Source organism: Octopus bimaculoides, chromosome 4, assembly GCF_046866305.1.
Source record: "Octopus bimaculoides isolate indiv1 chromosome 4, ASM4686630v1, whole genome shotgun sequence".
Taxonomy (NCBI): Eukaryota; Metazoa; Mollusca; class Cephalopoda; order Octopoda; family Octopodidae; genus Octopus; species Octopus bimaculoides.
The window spans coordinates 58,713,842-58,730,848 of NC_142931.1; the positions used below are offsets into that span (position 1 = coordinate 58,713,842).

The 17,007-nt window shown below is 34.7% G+C and overlaps 1 protein-coding gene across 1 annotated transcript in view; it reads left to right on the forward strand.

The window, feature by feature from the left end:
* Positions 1–17,007, forward strand: part of LOC106877350 (nipped-B-like protein) — a 195,910-nt gene that overhangs the window by 114,668 nt on the left and 64,235 nt on the right. The window contains exons 5-11 of the mRNA XM_089350068.1: positions 3,882–4,152; positions 5,065–5,198; positions 8,456–8,595; positions 12,185–12,262; positions 14,617–15,096; positions 16,306–16,336; positions 16,875–16,913. Of these exons, the coding sequence (XP_089206194.1) occupies positions 3,882–4,152; positions 5,065–5,198; positions 8,456–8,595; positions 12,185–12,262; positions 14,617–15,096; positions 16,306–16,336; positions 16,875–16,913 (1,173 nt within the window). The remainder of the gene's footprint in view (positions 1–3,881; positions 4,153–5,064; positions 5,199–8,455; positions 8,596–12,184; positions 12,263–14,616; positions 15,097–16,305; positions 16,337–16,874; positions 16,914–17,007) is intronic.

The following is a 17,007-nucleotide window of genomic DNA, read 5'->3' on the forward strand; positions in this document are numbered from 1 at the left end:
ATATTTATTGGTGTTCCTGAAGTACTCCACTCCTGTCTCAAAAAAAAAAAAAAAAAAAAAAGTGGGGAAGTGAGGTGGGGGGGAAGAAAAAGGAACTGATGCTTTTTTTGTAACTATTTAAAAAAATTTCCCAGAGTATTGATCCAAATAAATCCCTGCAGTATTTGTTCTTGATTTTCACAGTTCAAATCATGGTGAGGTCAATTTTGCATTTCATCTTTGCAGGGTCACTAAAATAAAGTGCCTGTCAAGTACTGGGATTGATTTATCAACTAAACCCCCACCCTAACTCACCCCACCCAAAATTTCTAGTCTTGTGCTTATGCTAGAGATTATTACCCTCATTAAGACCTTGCTAAGATTTATCATGTATTCCATCCTTCTGAGAGTCTATAAGTATCACTCATATTAGGTGTTAAATTGTGTGTGTATGCAAGTGCATGCGTGTGTATGTTTGCTGCGCCTGCAGGAAGGAAGTGTCCAGGGCCTTTGCAAACCTTCTAAGGCTGGTGCGATTGAAGCCATTAATGTTCCTCCTGCACCATTGCTAGTCAATACCTGCAGGGGAGTAGGGAGTTTCACAGGGTTGATGTTTTGGGAAGGATGGATAAGGTGTAGTGATCAGTATGGGTTGAGGAGGATGGGAGTGGACATAACAAGAGTGATGAGAGAGGCAAAGATGATAAGGCCAAGAAGTGAGGAAGTGGTATGAGCACAGCTAGTTCTGAGGAGTAGATACCATTATTGTATCAATAGGAGAGAGAGAGAGGAGACAGTTGTGGACCAGAAACTGGAGCATTTCTTTTAGTGACTTTACACTAATTAAGCAACCCTCTTCTAGATGTAGTCTAGGGTGTCTGCATGTGCAGCAGTAGCATCATTCCAGATGTGAGCGACACACACCATTGCGTGTTCCACATGAGCTATAGAGAAGGTGAATAATTGTTTTCTGGCCCTGAAGAGAGAGGCTAGTTCTTGGGATGCAGTTCTAGCTATGATTAATATATGCTTTTGCTGTGAGAAATCTTCAGTGGTAGTGAGGCCTAACATTTGGAACTGTTGTGAAGGCTTTAGTTGCATGCTGCTTACTTCGTGGGGGAACTGTGTGATGTTTTTTTTTTTTTGGTGGGGGACATCACCCTCACCGCAACAGGTGTAGCTTGTAGCTAAAGCCTTGTAAGAAATTATTATTGCTACTAAGATGGTAGTTATGACAGTAGACTGGCAGAATTTCTAATATTGGAGAAAAAAAAATGTCTTGCAATATTTGTTTTGGCTTTTTATGGTCTGAGTTCATATCCTATTGAGGTCAGTTTTGCCTCCTGTCTTTGTAGGGTTAATAAAAAATAAAGTACCAGTCAAGTCCTGCTGTTAATTTCATCAACTAACTCTCTTCTCTCAGATTTGTGGCCTTGTGCTTTTGTTAGAAATTTCTATTTCAGTAACACATGAAAGAGTTCTACACATTTTTGCCTCATGATATTTATTTAGATCCTTGTATTTTCTGAGTTTAAATGATCTCTAAATTGACTTTAACTTGCATTTGTCAAGGGTGAAGTACTGGTTTGGGTCAGGGTGATTTACTTAAGATGCCTCTCCCAAATAGTTTACAAAATTTAGTTATCTCCCTCTATATTCTTGTCTTGGATGACTGACTTCCACACTTTCAAGAGATGAATGTCGTGACTTTTTATTTTCTGTGAAAACATTCTTTCTAGCAGAATTTTTTTTTGGAATCAGTTTTCACAAATTCGAATAGATTTCATTTTTTCTCCCCACCTTTCTCCCAACTTATTTTTTTTTATCTCATTTTTTTTTATAAATGTATTTTTCTAATTACAAATATTGTAATAAAATTTATTTTATAAGATTATATTTTGAGATGCTACGAATCTATTTTGGTTGTTATGTTAAGTTGCAAGCCAACCCTGAGTAAGCTGCCCTGAAAAAGATTTTGCCTATGATCATCCTATCTTTTATTTCAGTCATATTGTATCTAGAACTATGTGAACTGATGGCTTTTTTTGATTTTTTTATGTTTTATGTTTAATTTTTTCGGTTTTCATATTTATTAATTTTTTCTGTTTTCATGTTTATTAATTATACAGTTTTCTATGATTTGTCATAAAAATATCAGTTTCAAAATGATGTTTAATCTCTTCACTTTTTATGTTTATTAATTTTTTCATTTTTTTTTGTTTTATTGAGGGTTAAACAATTTTTTTAGTTGAAGGAAATAACCAAAAGTATCGATATTTCTCGTAAGACAGGGGGAGATTACTCAATTTTTTAATGGGGGTGAGATAACCAAAAAGTACCAAACATTGAATTAAAATTAAGTTTTTATTATGAATGTATGTGATGAGTTGCAAATTTGACCATGTTGCTTAACTCTATGACTTGTAATTAAATTTGAACTATTCTGTAATATTTCTAATATTTTTTTTTGATTTGATGTTTCTAATTAACTTCATTTTTAGGTTTCAAGAAAGAAGAAAGATAAATTGCATATGCAAAGCTGTTTGTTAATCTTTCTTTTTACTAGTTTCCAGCAAAAAATAGTTGCAGTTTTTGTGTTACATTATTAAAAAAAAAATTAATCTCATAAAATATTTAAACTGACCAATACCTTTTAGTTATTTAAGAGAAAAACAAAGCATATAAAATATATCAAAATGTATATTTAGTTTCGTTATAGAATATTTTACAAAAAGTTTATTTCATCACAATGACTACCATCACTACACCTTTCCATCCTGACACAGGTTCGTTATGTTGTCAAGATCCAAGTCTTTATTCAAAGTTATCTTTTCCTAAATAGGTTAGATGAACACATCTTGCTCAAAATATTCCATTCTTGGCATGCTTCTTATTGTTAGATGCCTTTCTTAATACCAACCACATCACAAAAGGGCACTGGATGTATTTTATCATAGCACCAGCTCAAGAGTGTTGTGTTTTTGGACAAATGAAGTGCTCCTCTTTATTCTAGCTTTTACTTGTTTGCTAATCACTTTGCAGAGTGTACTGAGTGCATTTTACTGTGACTCCAGCACTATTGAGGCTGCCTTGTGCCCCTGAAGACTAAAGGGTTGTTACAAACTATGGTGTCTTCATTACTTCAAGGACGACTCATTGCCATTTATCATTTGACATCTATTTTCTATGCTGACACAAATTTGACAGTTTAGCAGGAGCTGCTGAATCGGAAGACTGCCAAGCTCCAGTGTCTGCTTTGATAAAGTTTCTTCAGTTGGATGCCCTTCCCTAACATCAACTACTTTATAGAGTGCACTGGATGCAGAATCCTTTAACTGAGGAGGGGGAGTACTGTTGAAGGAAGTGGCTTTGTGTCAGGTGATAAGAAGTTGAAGTATGACAGGGAAACAGGAGCACACACATAATGTCACACAGCCTATGACATTCTCCTTGATGTGCTCCTATTCAACATTTCAGTTACTTAGGAACAAAACTGTTGCCTACAACTTGGAATACATTCACTTATATATATGTATTAAGATAGTAATTATAAAAGTAGGGTTGGGTAAGAATTCATCAGACACTAAAAGAAGGGTTTCGATTTCTAATTCATATTTTAATTATAACCTTTAAGTTTATATGCTAGCAACAAATAATTTTATTTTGATTTTGTTATATAGTTACTGAAGTAATTTAACAATTGTGAAAATAATTTACATCATTTTTACAGTTTTTACCAAATATTATATCGCTATTTCCTGGATATGTCAGATTGTTTTGAAACCATATTATTTAATTGCTCAAATACTAAATTCAATTACAAAAATATTTTAAACATTTTAGATATATAATGCTAAATGGATACGTTTTATTCATTTCTTTGTATGTTTTTGATCTTATAGGCAGACAGACCCGTCAAAGCTTATCACAGCAACGGTCTTCAAGTTATCCCCAGCAGCAACCACCACCCCCTCCCCCACAACAACACCAACCACCACCACCACCACCACCACCACCACCACCACCACAACAACAACAACAACAACAACAACAACAACAACAACAACAACAACAGCAGCAGTATCATCACCAACATCAGCCTAGACAACCTCAGCCTTTGTCACTTTATCATTCATCTCGTTTCCCATCATATCAAAATAATACTACTTCTAGGTAAGTTTATTAAAATGTACATGTTAACTTTTTTTGTTTGGGTGCTTATTTGATTTTCTTTCATCATCAAATAAGTTTTATTGAATGTGTGTATCAAGGTATTCAGTATGCACTTTCATTATGTATTAAGTTTGTTTAATGTTGCAGTTATCAAAACAGAAATCTTGTTATTCTTTAGGATTAATTTTTCCTTTTCTTTATTATGTGTAAGATTGATGTAAATAATATAAAGTATCTTGCTTTAGATGGCAAAATTAATTTCCTGCAAAGACAACTCTTCTATTTACAGTATTTTTTGAATTTTTTGATGTTTTGTCAAAATGTTTATTTGTTTTAAAATTCAAATTCTAAATATTTGTCCAATTTCCTTTTCAAGAAAATTGGACAAATATAGTACATCTGTATAGATGCAGTATGCTAAATATAGATGCAGTATGCTAAATATAGATGCAGTATAGCTAAATATAGTGCATCTGTATAGATGTAGTATGTATTGTTTGAGTTTACACAATTGATGTACAAACACATATGTTGTGTAGCATACTAAATGATTACTGAAATATATCTTATGGTTTTACATTTTCTGAATATATATATATTGAATGTAGAGACATGCTGCTGCATTAATAAAATATATTTAGACCTCTTTGTCAGTTTATTGAAAATAAAACAAAAGAAAAGAAAAGAAACTACATTACATTTTCTTGAAACCCCCATTTCCTTTAATTCATTTTCAGGGAAGATTAGATTAAAATTTTAATGTATGAATTTTTGTTCTGTTGAATAAAAAAGAATCTTTGAAATTTTAATTCAAATATGACTGAAAAAAGCCCTCCAAAAAAAAACGAAAACAAAAAACATCAAGTTCAAGATTTTCATTATTGCATTGATTTTTTATTTCTAATTTTACAGATGTCCACAGCAAAGTGGTCAACGATTTCCTAACAGCCAATATCCTGTCCATGGTAACTTTTACCCTACTACAAGATTCCAACAACAGCAATATCAGCATTTTGCTCAAAGTCAGCACCATGAACAATATGCAGGTACTAATGTTTGCAATAGTATTTTTGAATTCTGTTTAAGTCAGTTATACTTTTGGAAATCTCAGCTGGCTGTGTTAGGTTTAATTTATTGAAATGATTGATTTAGTGTTTCATTCACAATGAGTTTAAACTCTTCTCAAGTATAAAATCTGGGATAGACTTGCATGTTGCCTAAGAAAAAATGTTTTTTTTTAACCACCAATCAGCAATATGAAAACTGGGTTATAAGCAGCATATTGCAATTTTTTCTAATAGAGGTGTGTAAAAAGGAAGCCTTATTTACTAAATATTAATAGCACGAATAATATATATTGCATATATTGTTGTTTACCACAGCTCTGCACTGATTAAGCAGATCCTATGATAAAAGGTGTTCTAGCTATGATCATCCTATCTTTCTGTAAATTCTTGGTTATGGTGTTCAATGTGTGCTCTTTTTTAAGCTGATAAGGTGTCATTTGAGTGAATTTAAATACTATTTCTAGCATGTCAAGCTTCTCTGCAGAGTAATCATGGGAAAGCTGCAGCTCATAGGACTCTCTGAAAAGCAAAGGAAAATTTATGTTGAATTTTTTGACTGTGTGTTAAGAAACTTGCTTCTCAACCACATGGTTCCGGATTCAGTTCCATTGCATGACTCTTTGGGAAGGTGTCTTCTAATATAGCTTCAGACCAACAAAAGTGGATTTGGTAGATGGAAACTGGAAGAGGTGTGTGTGTGTGTGTGTGTGTGTGTGTGTGTGTGTGTGTGTGTGTGTGTGTGTGTGTGTGTGTGTGTGCGTGCGCGTGTGTGCGTGCGTGCGTGCGTGCATGCGTGCGTGTGTGTGTGTGTGTGTGTGTGTATGTCCTCTACCACTGCTTGATAACTAGTGTTGGTGTGTTTATGTCCCCATAACTTAGTGGTTCAGTTAAAAGAGTCTGATAGAATTAGTACCAGGCGTAACAAAACAGAACTACTGGGATTGATTCATTCAACTAAAAGTTTTTCACAGCAGTGCCCCAACATGGCCACAGTCTAATGACTGAAACCAGTAAAAGGTAAAAGATAAAAAGATAGTAATGAACCCTGTCTCATGTGTGCTGCTTTCAATAAAGGTTGCCCATGCCAAGTATACTGGTTGTCTTGTTAGTTCATAATTATTGCATATTGAAGGTATTGGTGGATTGGCAGCAATGGTAGAATACTGGGATAAATGTGTTGCAGTATTTAGTTTTCCCCACTGAACATTCTGATTTAAGATTCCACTCTGACTGAGTTTATGTGACATCCTTCACACGAGTTGGTAAAATAAACCCTGTCTTATAGTGGTGTTGATTTCATTGACCAGTCATTTCCTTACAATTTAAGGAATCATAATTTGTTGTGTATTAATAGTTGTTTAAATATTAGGTGTAAATTAAGGTCAGTATATATGAGAATAATGTTGTATAAAGAAATTGTTTAGAAAATTGATAGGCATAAAAAAAAAAAAATATTAGGAAGAGTATAGTTAAGTCACTGCACCCCAACCCTGTAGAATCCTATTTTCAAAGCTTGTGTATGTATTTTTTTTTGACAAGAGAAAATTTTGAGAAATTATTTCCCCTTATTCTTTTATTGTTTGTAATGTTTTATTTTTAAGAGGATTTCCATTTTTAAAAAATTAATTTTTACTTAGGATGATGTGTATTAAAACAGATTGTTCATAGTTCTTACCACTTACTGGAAGTGAGCCCCTAGTGTAAAAGGTATATTAGCACAATAAATGTTTAGATACAGTGATATTAGATCAAGCCTTTCTGTAGAAATTGTATTTTTTTGCTTGTTCCTATTTACCTTATGTTGTATCATTTTACTGAATATAGTTGTCACTTTGTTCCATTGTTGAATGTTGAACAGTAAAGAGACCTCAAGAATTCATAGAATCTGTTATGTTGATGTTAGAATGGAAGAGTAAATATAAAACTACTGTTATTTCTGTTGTCGTTTAACTTTGGATTAACCCTGATTGAACAAACCCTCTGTTGAAAGACATCTTCACAGACATAAGTATAACCAGAATTACATTATTCAGTTTGTCCTTTTAATGGTAGATTTGGTTGCTATTTTGCTATTCCTAACATCAAGCAACCACAAAAAACTCCATTGTTGGCATATGTTATTTCTGTTAATTTTATGTAGTTTCATTAGATTATAAACATACATACCTTTTACAATTAAACCTTGGGAGAGGCATTATGCCGGTAATAAACACACGCACTGGTTCAGTCCTTTATTAATTTATAAACAGTATATAGTTTTTTGTTAAATAATTTCATTGCACTCTTGCAATCTCTTGAGTAACTTGTCTCTCCACTTGAGCGTGTAAATGAACATTGGAGGGACTATAATAATCAAAAACAAACCTCGGTGCTCTACCAGCATGTCAAAGAACAACATGGTGGTGTACTGGACCGAATTAGCATAGAAATCCTGTCTAGACACCCCGGTGACGCATCGTTGCGGCAAGTACAGGAGTCGGTCCTCATAACTGAAACACGACCAATTTTGAACAGCAAATACACGTAGATGAGGGCCTTACAATTGCCCATGTTGCATGTGTTGTTCCCACATATGATGTGGAACGTAAATTTACGAAGAAGGGAAAAAAAATATATATATATATATATATATATATATATATATATATATATATATATATATATATATATATATATATATATATATATATATATATATAACAGAAAGGAAACCAAAACCAAGTCCAAAGTCTCTATCTGATCTGATATAAACGAAATTGTTACAAACACACATATGGACACACATACTTACATATAAGCACGAACACATAAGTGCGTGCACACATATGAGCTTGCACACACTCACATGCTCATACCGAACAGTTTCAAAACAACGCCAAATCATACATTCAAAATAAATTCAAAATAAATGGAAGTTCAAAATAAATGGAAGTGGAGAGACAAGTTACTGTAGAGATTGCAAGAGTACAATGAAATTATTTAACAAAAAACTATATACTGTTTATAAATTAATAAAGGACTGAACCAGTGCGTGTGTTTATTACCGGCATAATGCCTCTCCCAAGGTTTAATTGTATTTCTTTCAACACACGTATCCACATCAAGAATCTTGCACACGAAATACACATTTGAAATACATACCTTTTATTCTAGATTTATATTTAGATGATGGAGGGCATTGTTTTTATGATAACATCAGGCAATTTTAGTAAAATGTTTATAAATTTATCTTTCAGGATCTCCTGCTCAAGCAGCTGTGGCAGAACCCTTGATAAATATTGATATTTCCCCTATGCCTGAATCCGCTGGATCAGCATATTCTAGTAGGCGCCGTTCAAGTACTTCCAGTAAGCCACAAACTTTAAGCTGTTCTGAAGTAAGTTATTTTGACATGGTAATTTTTAACTGTTAAGTCCACTTTTCCATGACAATTTCCATCTTGTTGCTGAAATGAATTAAAAAAGAAATTTTAATTTGTTCTCCAAATATGCATTTCATTATCTGTATTTGATGTTAACTTATGTAAACATCTAGATAAAGTTTAATTTAGCACTAACATTTTCAGCAATAGATAGTGTTTGAAACAGTTTTATTTTGCTGTCTCATTTGATTTCATCGACGCATGCGTACGAACAACCATGCTACATGGCAGTGAAACATGGGCTGTAACTGCTGAGGACATACGTAAGCTCGCAAGGAATGAAGCCAGTATGCTCCGTTGGATGTGTAATGTCAATGTGAATACCCGTCAGAGTGTAAGTATCTTGAGAGAAAAGCTGAACATTAGAAGCATCAGTTGTGGCGTGCAAGAGAGACGATTGCGCTGGTATGGACATGTGGTGAGAATGGAGGAGGATAGCTGCGTGAAAAAGTGCCACACCCTAACAGTTGAGGGAACCCGTGGAAGAGGTAGGCCCAGGAAGACCTGGGCTGAGGTGGTGAGGCAAGACCTTCGTACATTGGGCCTCACCGAGGCGATGACTACGGACCGAGACCTTTGGAAATGGGCTGTGCGTGAGAAGACCCGGCAAGCCAAGTAAGATCGTTGCCAGTGCCCCTGGACTGGTTCTTGTGCGGGTGGCACATGAGATGCACCATTTTGAGCGTGGCCGTTGCCAGTACCGCCTGACTGGCTCCTGTAGGATTTTCGAGCGAGATCGTTGCCAGTGCCCCTGGACTGGCTTGTGCGGGTGGCACATAAAAGACACCATTTCGAGCGTGGCCGTTTTCGTGCGGGTGACACGTAAAAGCACCCACTACACTCTCTGAGTGGTTGGCGTTAGGAAGGGCATCCAGCTGTAGAAACTCTGCCAAGTCAGACTGGAGCCTGGTGTTGCCATCCGGTTTCACCAGTCCTCAGTCAAATCGTCCAACCCATGCTAGCATGGAAAGCGGACGTTAAACGATGATGATGATGATGATGATCTTTATTATTATCATCATCATCATGAACATCATTATCGCTACCATTTGTTTTGTGTTTGGTTTTTCATACTAGAAAATTGAATAAACTTTCAGTTCTACATGAACTGACCTGAACACAAGTTATTCCTTCATATTTTGGTGTTTTGAGTTACAACTCTGTTTTACACGAAATTAGACTGGATGTTGGTGGGAAAAACTCATTGTGTATTTCCTGCTGTCATCTGCTTTAGTGATGCATATCAAGTGTAACAGCAATTCCAGTTATATACTCAGAGGTTTAGAAATCTTTTTTACCTATTGTTGCCAGGAACATATGTAATAAGCATAGTGAAATTTATGTGGAGGTGCAATGGCCTAGTGGTTAGGACAGCGGACTCGCGGTTGTGGGATCGCGGTTTCGATTCCCAGACCGGGCGTTGTGAGTGTTTATTGAGTGAAAACACCTAAAGATGCATGAGGCTCCGGCAGGGGGTGGTGGTGAACCCTGCTGCACTTTTTCACCACAACTTTCTCTCACTCTATCTTTCTGTTGTACCTGTATTTCAAAGGGCCAGCCTTGTCACACTCTGTGTCACACTGAATCTCCCCCCGAGAACTACGTTAAGGGTACACGTGTCTGTGGAGTGCTCAGCCACTTGCACGTTAATTTCACGAGCAGGCTGTTCCGTTGATCGGATCAACTGGAACCCTCGTCGTCGTAAGCGACGGAGTGCCAACGAACGAGTGAAATTTACATTCTGGATTTGTCTTTTGATATGGAACTTTTTTTGGGAGCAAAATGGTAAGGAGTGGGTAATGTGCGTCAGTTTTAGAGATAGGTACAAGAAAAGTTCTCTTCAGAGGGCATAGAAAAAAATCTGGAGCAGTTCTCTGTGCAGGAACAAGGGACACCTCTATACTGTGTCAATTAACTTATCCTTTTACTGCAGTGTCTGCAGTATAAAAGGGTGTGTAGTCTCCTAGGATGTTAATGGGTCTTGTGAGGTGTTGCCTGTTACCAAAAATGGTAGGTAAACATATAGTGTGTAGCATTCTCTTAGGCTTGCTATGGTTTGTCAAGATATAGGTTAGTGATGGCTAAGATTTTATGTTAAATTAGATGTTGAGAGCAATGTTAGCTGTTGTTTAGCCATGTCATCTCTGATTGAACAGACTTATGAGGAAAGGCATTCAAGACATTACCATATCATATTTTTATGGGTAGTAGGACTAGTGTTTACCTTATCTAAAGTAGTAGAATGTCATATGAGGGATGTTTCTCAGCTATTTCTAGTAGGTTGAATGTCTATGTTGAGCCCAACTCATACAGGCTAGAGATGTCGATTTTTTGTCAGATAGCCTATTTACCTAGATTACATTCTCTTCTGAATAGCCTTGACTGCTTTCTCATCTCCTAACCCTGACATTATATTACCTAACCAAAGCAGCATATCTCACACTTCCTAATTGCACATCAGTACCTGCCCTCCAAACCCTTTCTCTGGTATATCTTGTCAGCCAAGTCAATGGAACTCTGCAAATATTCTTCCCCTTTCACTCATATGACTCAGTTAAGTGAGGAACTGATATCCTTTTCCTAGTTATGTCTCGTTACATATTTGATAAAAACATGCACTCAACCCTAAACTCCAAATTCATAGTGAGAAAATTTGCAGCCAATACATAGCCTGCAATTTTTTCATTTCTTGGTTTATAGTCAGGTTTTCTACACTCGCTATTCTTGACAGCATGTGTGCTACTCCTCTGACCCATCTGAGTTAAATGAGTGACTTTGTTATGCCTCTTCTCATACTTCCTGAAAACAAAACTATCAACCCTCAAATCCTTAAGTGGTTCACTCACAGCTGTACTGGTGATCTCCAACAACTATTATTATCATTTAGGAAATATTTATGCACCACTGCAATGCTATTGTCAAGAAGCAAAGGGTAACTTAGTGCATTACACATCCTGCAAGTTTTTTTACTTCCAGATTTGCAGCAGGAGTATTAATACCTCAAAATCTTTTTATATCTGACTCCTCACTTAAGAAGGTATCATCTGTCTCCTCTCTTGGATTGGAAGTTCTTGCTAGTTGACCCCTTCCATTCTAGTGTACCAGATATTTCAATTATGTTTTTCAAATTCTTCTTTATGACATTATTGATCTAATTATGTGATTATGTCTACCTTCCACTTCTAACCACACAAGCACCTATTCACTTACATCATCCACTTGTTCCGTAAGCTCCTCATATGGGCAGATACAGTGAAGAACTTTCATGAACAGGTACATCAAAAACTTCCTTCAAGGTCACATAATCTGTGTATGAGAAATGCAAAACCTTGCAGTCTTTTCTATAAGGATTTTTTTGTGGCTGCCTAAAGAGTAAACTACTTTTTCAAAACCACAAAATACTTAGACCCTAAACATTTGTTAATCCTTTACAAAAAGATTTAAGAATAGTAGCACAGTCATTTTTATTCTACTTATTTAAACTTTATGGCGAAAATTGTTCATATATAGGCTTTTTACTTAAACATCTTACTTTCTTCTACAGCCTACTGAAAGGAAAAATCCTAGTACTTTGAACAAAGAAATGGAATTATCAAATCGGAAAGGAGGTGACCGCAAATGTGTAAGTATGATGCAACGTAACAGAAAATAATTTTTTTTGTTTTTGTTGCTTCAGAATGCAAATTACGCAACATTCATAAATCATATTTATGAATGTTTCATGAGGAATAGTATTTGTAATTCTATGTGACCACAAATGACTTCAAAATGAAGATAGATATTTAAAAACGAGCACATAAATATCTATAACTGACTTAAATTGCTTTTTCTCTAAATCTTTTTTGAAATATCATTTTTGATAATGCACCTATTCACTATGAGAACAAAGTCATACTTGTTGTTTTTTGCCTCAGTTTAATCCAGTAGAAGACTATTCTTCATGTATAAATTATGCTTGAGAAACAATAGGCATTCATGTTGAAGCAATAATCAGTCCTGTAAGAGTTACAAAAGTCACACCCTCAGCTAATATCCTCAGAAAATTAACATTGGGTATCTTTGCTGTACTTAACCCTAAAAAATAAATATAATAAAAACTGGAAGGTACTACAACTATATGATAAGCTTTTTTGTCTCATTATTTGCTTGATGGAAACTGGACCAGGCAAGTTCACATTGATATATTTTACTGGAATGGCAAGCAGGCAGAGTCATTAGCATGTTGGACAAAATGCTTACTGGCATTTCTTCTGGTTCTATATGTTCAGAGTTCAAATTCCGCTGAGGTCAAATTTGCCTTTAATATTTTCGGGTTGATAAACTAGCTACCAGTTGAGCACTGGAGTCAATGTAATTGACTTACCCACTCCTCTCAAAATTGCTGGCCTTGTGCCAAAATTAGGAAAAAAATTACGAATGAGATATTTTATATCAGATAAATCTTTTTGCACTTAATCCCACTTTGAAATCATTTTTCTTGCTTTGAAATGGCTGAATCTCATTTTGAAATCCATAATATGCCTTTGAAAGTAGCGAAGTCTCACTTCAAAATATAATCTGCTCATTCAGAAATAAAAAAATACTCCAGCAATCATGCTCATATCCTCCATAAAGAAAATTGTGATTTATCAAGTAGATATCAATCAAGTGCACATACTCAATATTCTAACATACATGTATGCACACACACATGAGTACTTGTGCAACACACGCACACGCACACACACACACACACCAGTTGATCAGCCTGCTAAAGATAGTGGGTAAATTCCCTCAAATAATCCTTATTTTAACAAAGAAAGGGCATGTTGGACAGTGTGGTACTTGATATGTAAAAAAATGGATTGGTTATGGTTGGAACACCTTTAATCATAGGGCTGCTTGTTAAAGTTGACCTGAGTCTAAACTACAACTTTGAAAATTTGTTATTCAAAATTGAGAGTTTGGTTCTAAGCATGATCTTATTGTGTGTGTCAAAATCATGGTTTCATGCAGCAGTGATTGTGATTGCTTACAATTTTCAATTGATATAAAGCAAAATAACCACTGAAGATAGTTAATGATGACTTGTATGCCTGAATGAAACCATGGTGTAGATTTAATTATAAAGTTACCTACATGTATATATAACAGACTACACTTTAAGTGCTTATTAACTACTTCAATATTTATACATATAAGTAAAAATAGACACATACATATATGTATATGTATATGTATGTGTGCAAGCATGATTATGTAGTTAAGAAGTTTGCTTTGCAACTACATTGTTCTAAGTTTGAACCCACAGCATAACACTTTGGGCAAGTATCTTCTATCATAGATTTGAGTCAACCCAAGTGAAATTTTGAAGATAGAAACTCTATCTGTGTGTATGCACATATAATGAGCAAGGCCAGGACTAGTGCATTGATCATAGATACTTGTAGTTTTTGGTTCCAAACTGGCTACATTTCTTTATGCCTAAGTTGATTTTAATTACTGATATCAATAAGTACCAAGCAAACAACTGGGGTTCCTTTTGAAGTTTGTGTTCCAGCATGTCTGTAATTCAGTGACTGAAACCAATAAAAGAAGAAAAGGAAAAAAATAAAGACATGCAGTACTTATAGGTAGCTTAATAAATCTGTCTTGCATCACCACGCTGTTTGCTAGCTTGAAGAGAGTCTGGTTGTAAACATCCAAGTTTGCAAGTATTAGAGATCTTGTCACATGGAAGACTGCTGTGTTGTAAATCTGTGCAGTGTGTCAGCTTGGCCCAAAGAGCATAAAACAAATGAAGATTGTGGTTACGGATATAGTGATGATGTTACTGATAGATGTAGAGATTGTGTTGTGACAGTAATAATAGTGTGTGTATATTTTTAGTTATAGTCTTATATAGCTCCATTAATCTTGGACTTTAAAACAGTCGGTGAATTTCATTGAAAATCTCTAATACTCATCAGTAGATTATCTAATATTAATTTTTTACAGGTTGAAGTAATAAATAGAAGAGGAAGGCCTCCTCAGATAACACCGCGGCATCAATTTCCACAGCAGCAGCAGCAACTGAGCCAGCAGCAAAAATTGCCTCAGCAACGACAACCACATCACCACCAACAACAACAGCAGCAACAACAACAACAGCAACAACAACAGCAGCAGCAGCAACATCATCAGCACCATCAACATCATCATCAACAGCGACAACAACAACAACAACAACAGTTGCTGTTTCAACAACAATTTGAGCAATTACAGCAACAACAACAACAGCAAAGGCAACGGCGTGTACCGCAACCGACCTTGCCAATACTTCCACAACAGCCACCATTACCACATCATAAAAGACATTTACAACCACCTCCACCTGTTGAAAATGACTCTGAGGAGATTTCTTTTGATAAAGCTGTGGAACTTTTGGTTGCAAGAAATTCTTGGCCTATTGTTGTTTTAGAACCACTTGATCCAGAGGTATGTCAAATTTTCATAACATTTTAGCTAAACCAATTATGTTTTATATTTTTAACTGATTTCTTTTTTTAACATCATTGTTACATTTTTTTTTTGCAATTTAGAAGCAGCTATGTTAATTACTTCACATTAATGGGGATTGTTTCATTCACTCATGTTTTAAATGTATTTTTCATAAATTAATTTGTGTTTCTTAATTAATTTGTGTCATTAATGTGTATCTAATGAAGTGAGAGAGTAAGTAAATATTCTTATAAGAGTTTCAGTTTGACTGAGTTTAATAGTTTGTTAGATTGAAGCTTTTGTGCTTGTATCAGGCACAGACATGTCTTGTGAATGGAATTTAGTAAACAGAAACTTTAGGAGCCTAACACATATGTAAATATTTTATAGTGAAAAATGTAAACATCACAAAAAAGTGATAAACTAGTAGCTATGAATGTAATTTTAATATTTGCTTCACCCAAGCTGGACAACTATCTCTTGTCACTTCTACTGTCATAAAAATAGTGAACCAGTCATTGTCTGGTAAGAATCATGTTGCTAATAACAGGCTGGTTACAGGATTATATCGATATAAAAATGCAATATAAAAAATAAATTTTAAAATATCTCCATGCTGGCACTACATGTGTTTATGATCAAGGTAATTTACTGGCTCAGCCAGCTTAGTTGTAAATATCTGTCGAGTAGGTATACATCACTGCCAAGTTGTATGAGTACTGTACAAGAGTGTTTCTGAGATAGGAGTAAGAAATACAAAACCAGATTATTGTACCTTCCAAAAGACATTTTGAAATCAGTAGAATTGCTATTCTCTCAGCAACAACTTCTAAAATATAAAGTGATTAAGAAATGTGAGATGAAATTCATGAGTTGGTGTAGCTGAGAATTAAAGTTTTGGACTCATATCCTATAAGATATTTGTTTAAAGTTATTTAAAGGCTTACTTTGAAAGAAATTTCATTTAATCAATTCAGTTGAGTGAAAAAAGCCAGGAATGTATGTAGATGTGACTTAAAAATAGATACTTGCTCCTATAGTATATATACAAATGTTAGAAGTTATAAGGCCATCCAGTCTATGCTGATCTAATTATTAAGATATATGTTTCTTTCCAACTGTATCTCATCAAATTTATTGTTCTGTTATCTGTCCCACTTTGTTCTGAGAATACATGCATAAATATTATTTTTTTTCTCTTTATAGACATTGCAATCAATTGCCACTGGGGGAAGAAGTAAGTTATATATGTTATATATGTCTGTTGTCTCTTCACTGTCTGTCGGGAAATCATTAAACCCCTCCAAAGAGAAATCTGTATTCTACTTTCATTCCACCTTTTCATTCTCTGAAGTGTGCTGCGGTTTTTAAAAATAATGGAAATATACCATGAAGTATTTGCATATGAACATAACATTCTGAAATAATAGATCTTGTTTCAGATTCTGTTTACTGCTTTTGAAGTCCCAAAGCAATGTGTTTGTATGAGTGCATATTTTAGTGAGTTTGGCATTTAAAATGACAAAGTGGTTGCTTATAGTCTATGTTAATAGTGCCTCTCAACTGGAACATTACTAAATGAAATTTGAGTTGTTAGAAGTTACCCAGAAAGGAACTGTTTCCCAATCTTTGGTTATTCTTTTTTATATTTTTTATTATATTTCAATATTAAGAAACCCTCCTATAAAACATGTAAATATTAAAAAAATTACTGGCTTTTCATTCTATTTTATTTTACCCTTTTTATTTTTTTTTTATTATTTCCTTCCATACAGTTAAGGCCGACTGTGATATTATGAGGAGACAGTTAAAGGGTAGGTATTTAAAATACAAAATACTTTTTTTTTTGGTTCCAATATATTTTTAGTATAATCTATGGGAATAGATTAAATTTTGAAAGCCAGTATT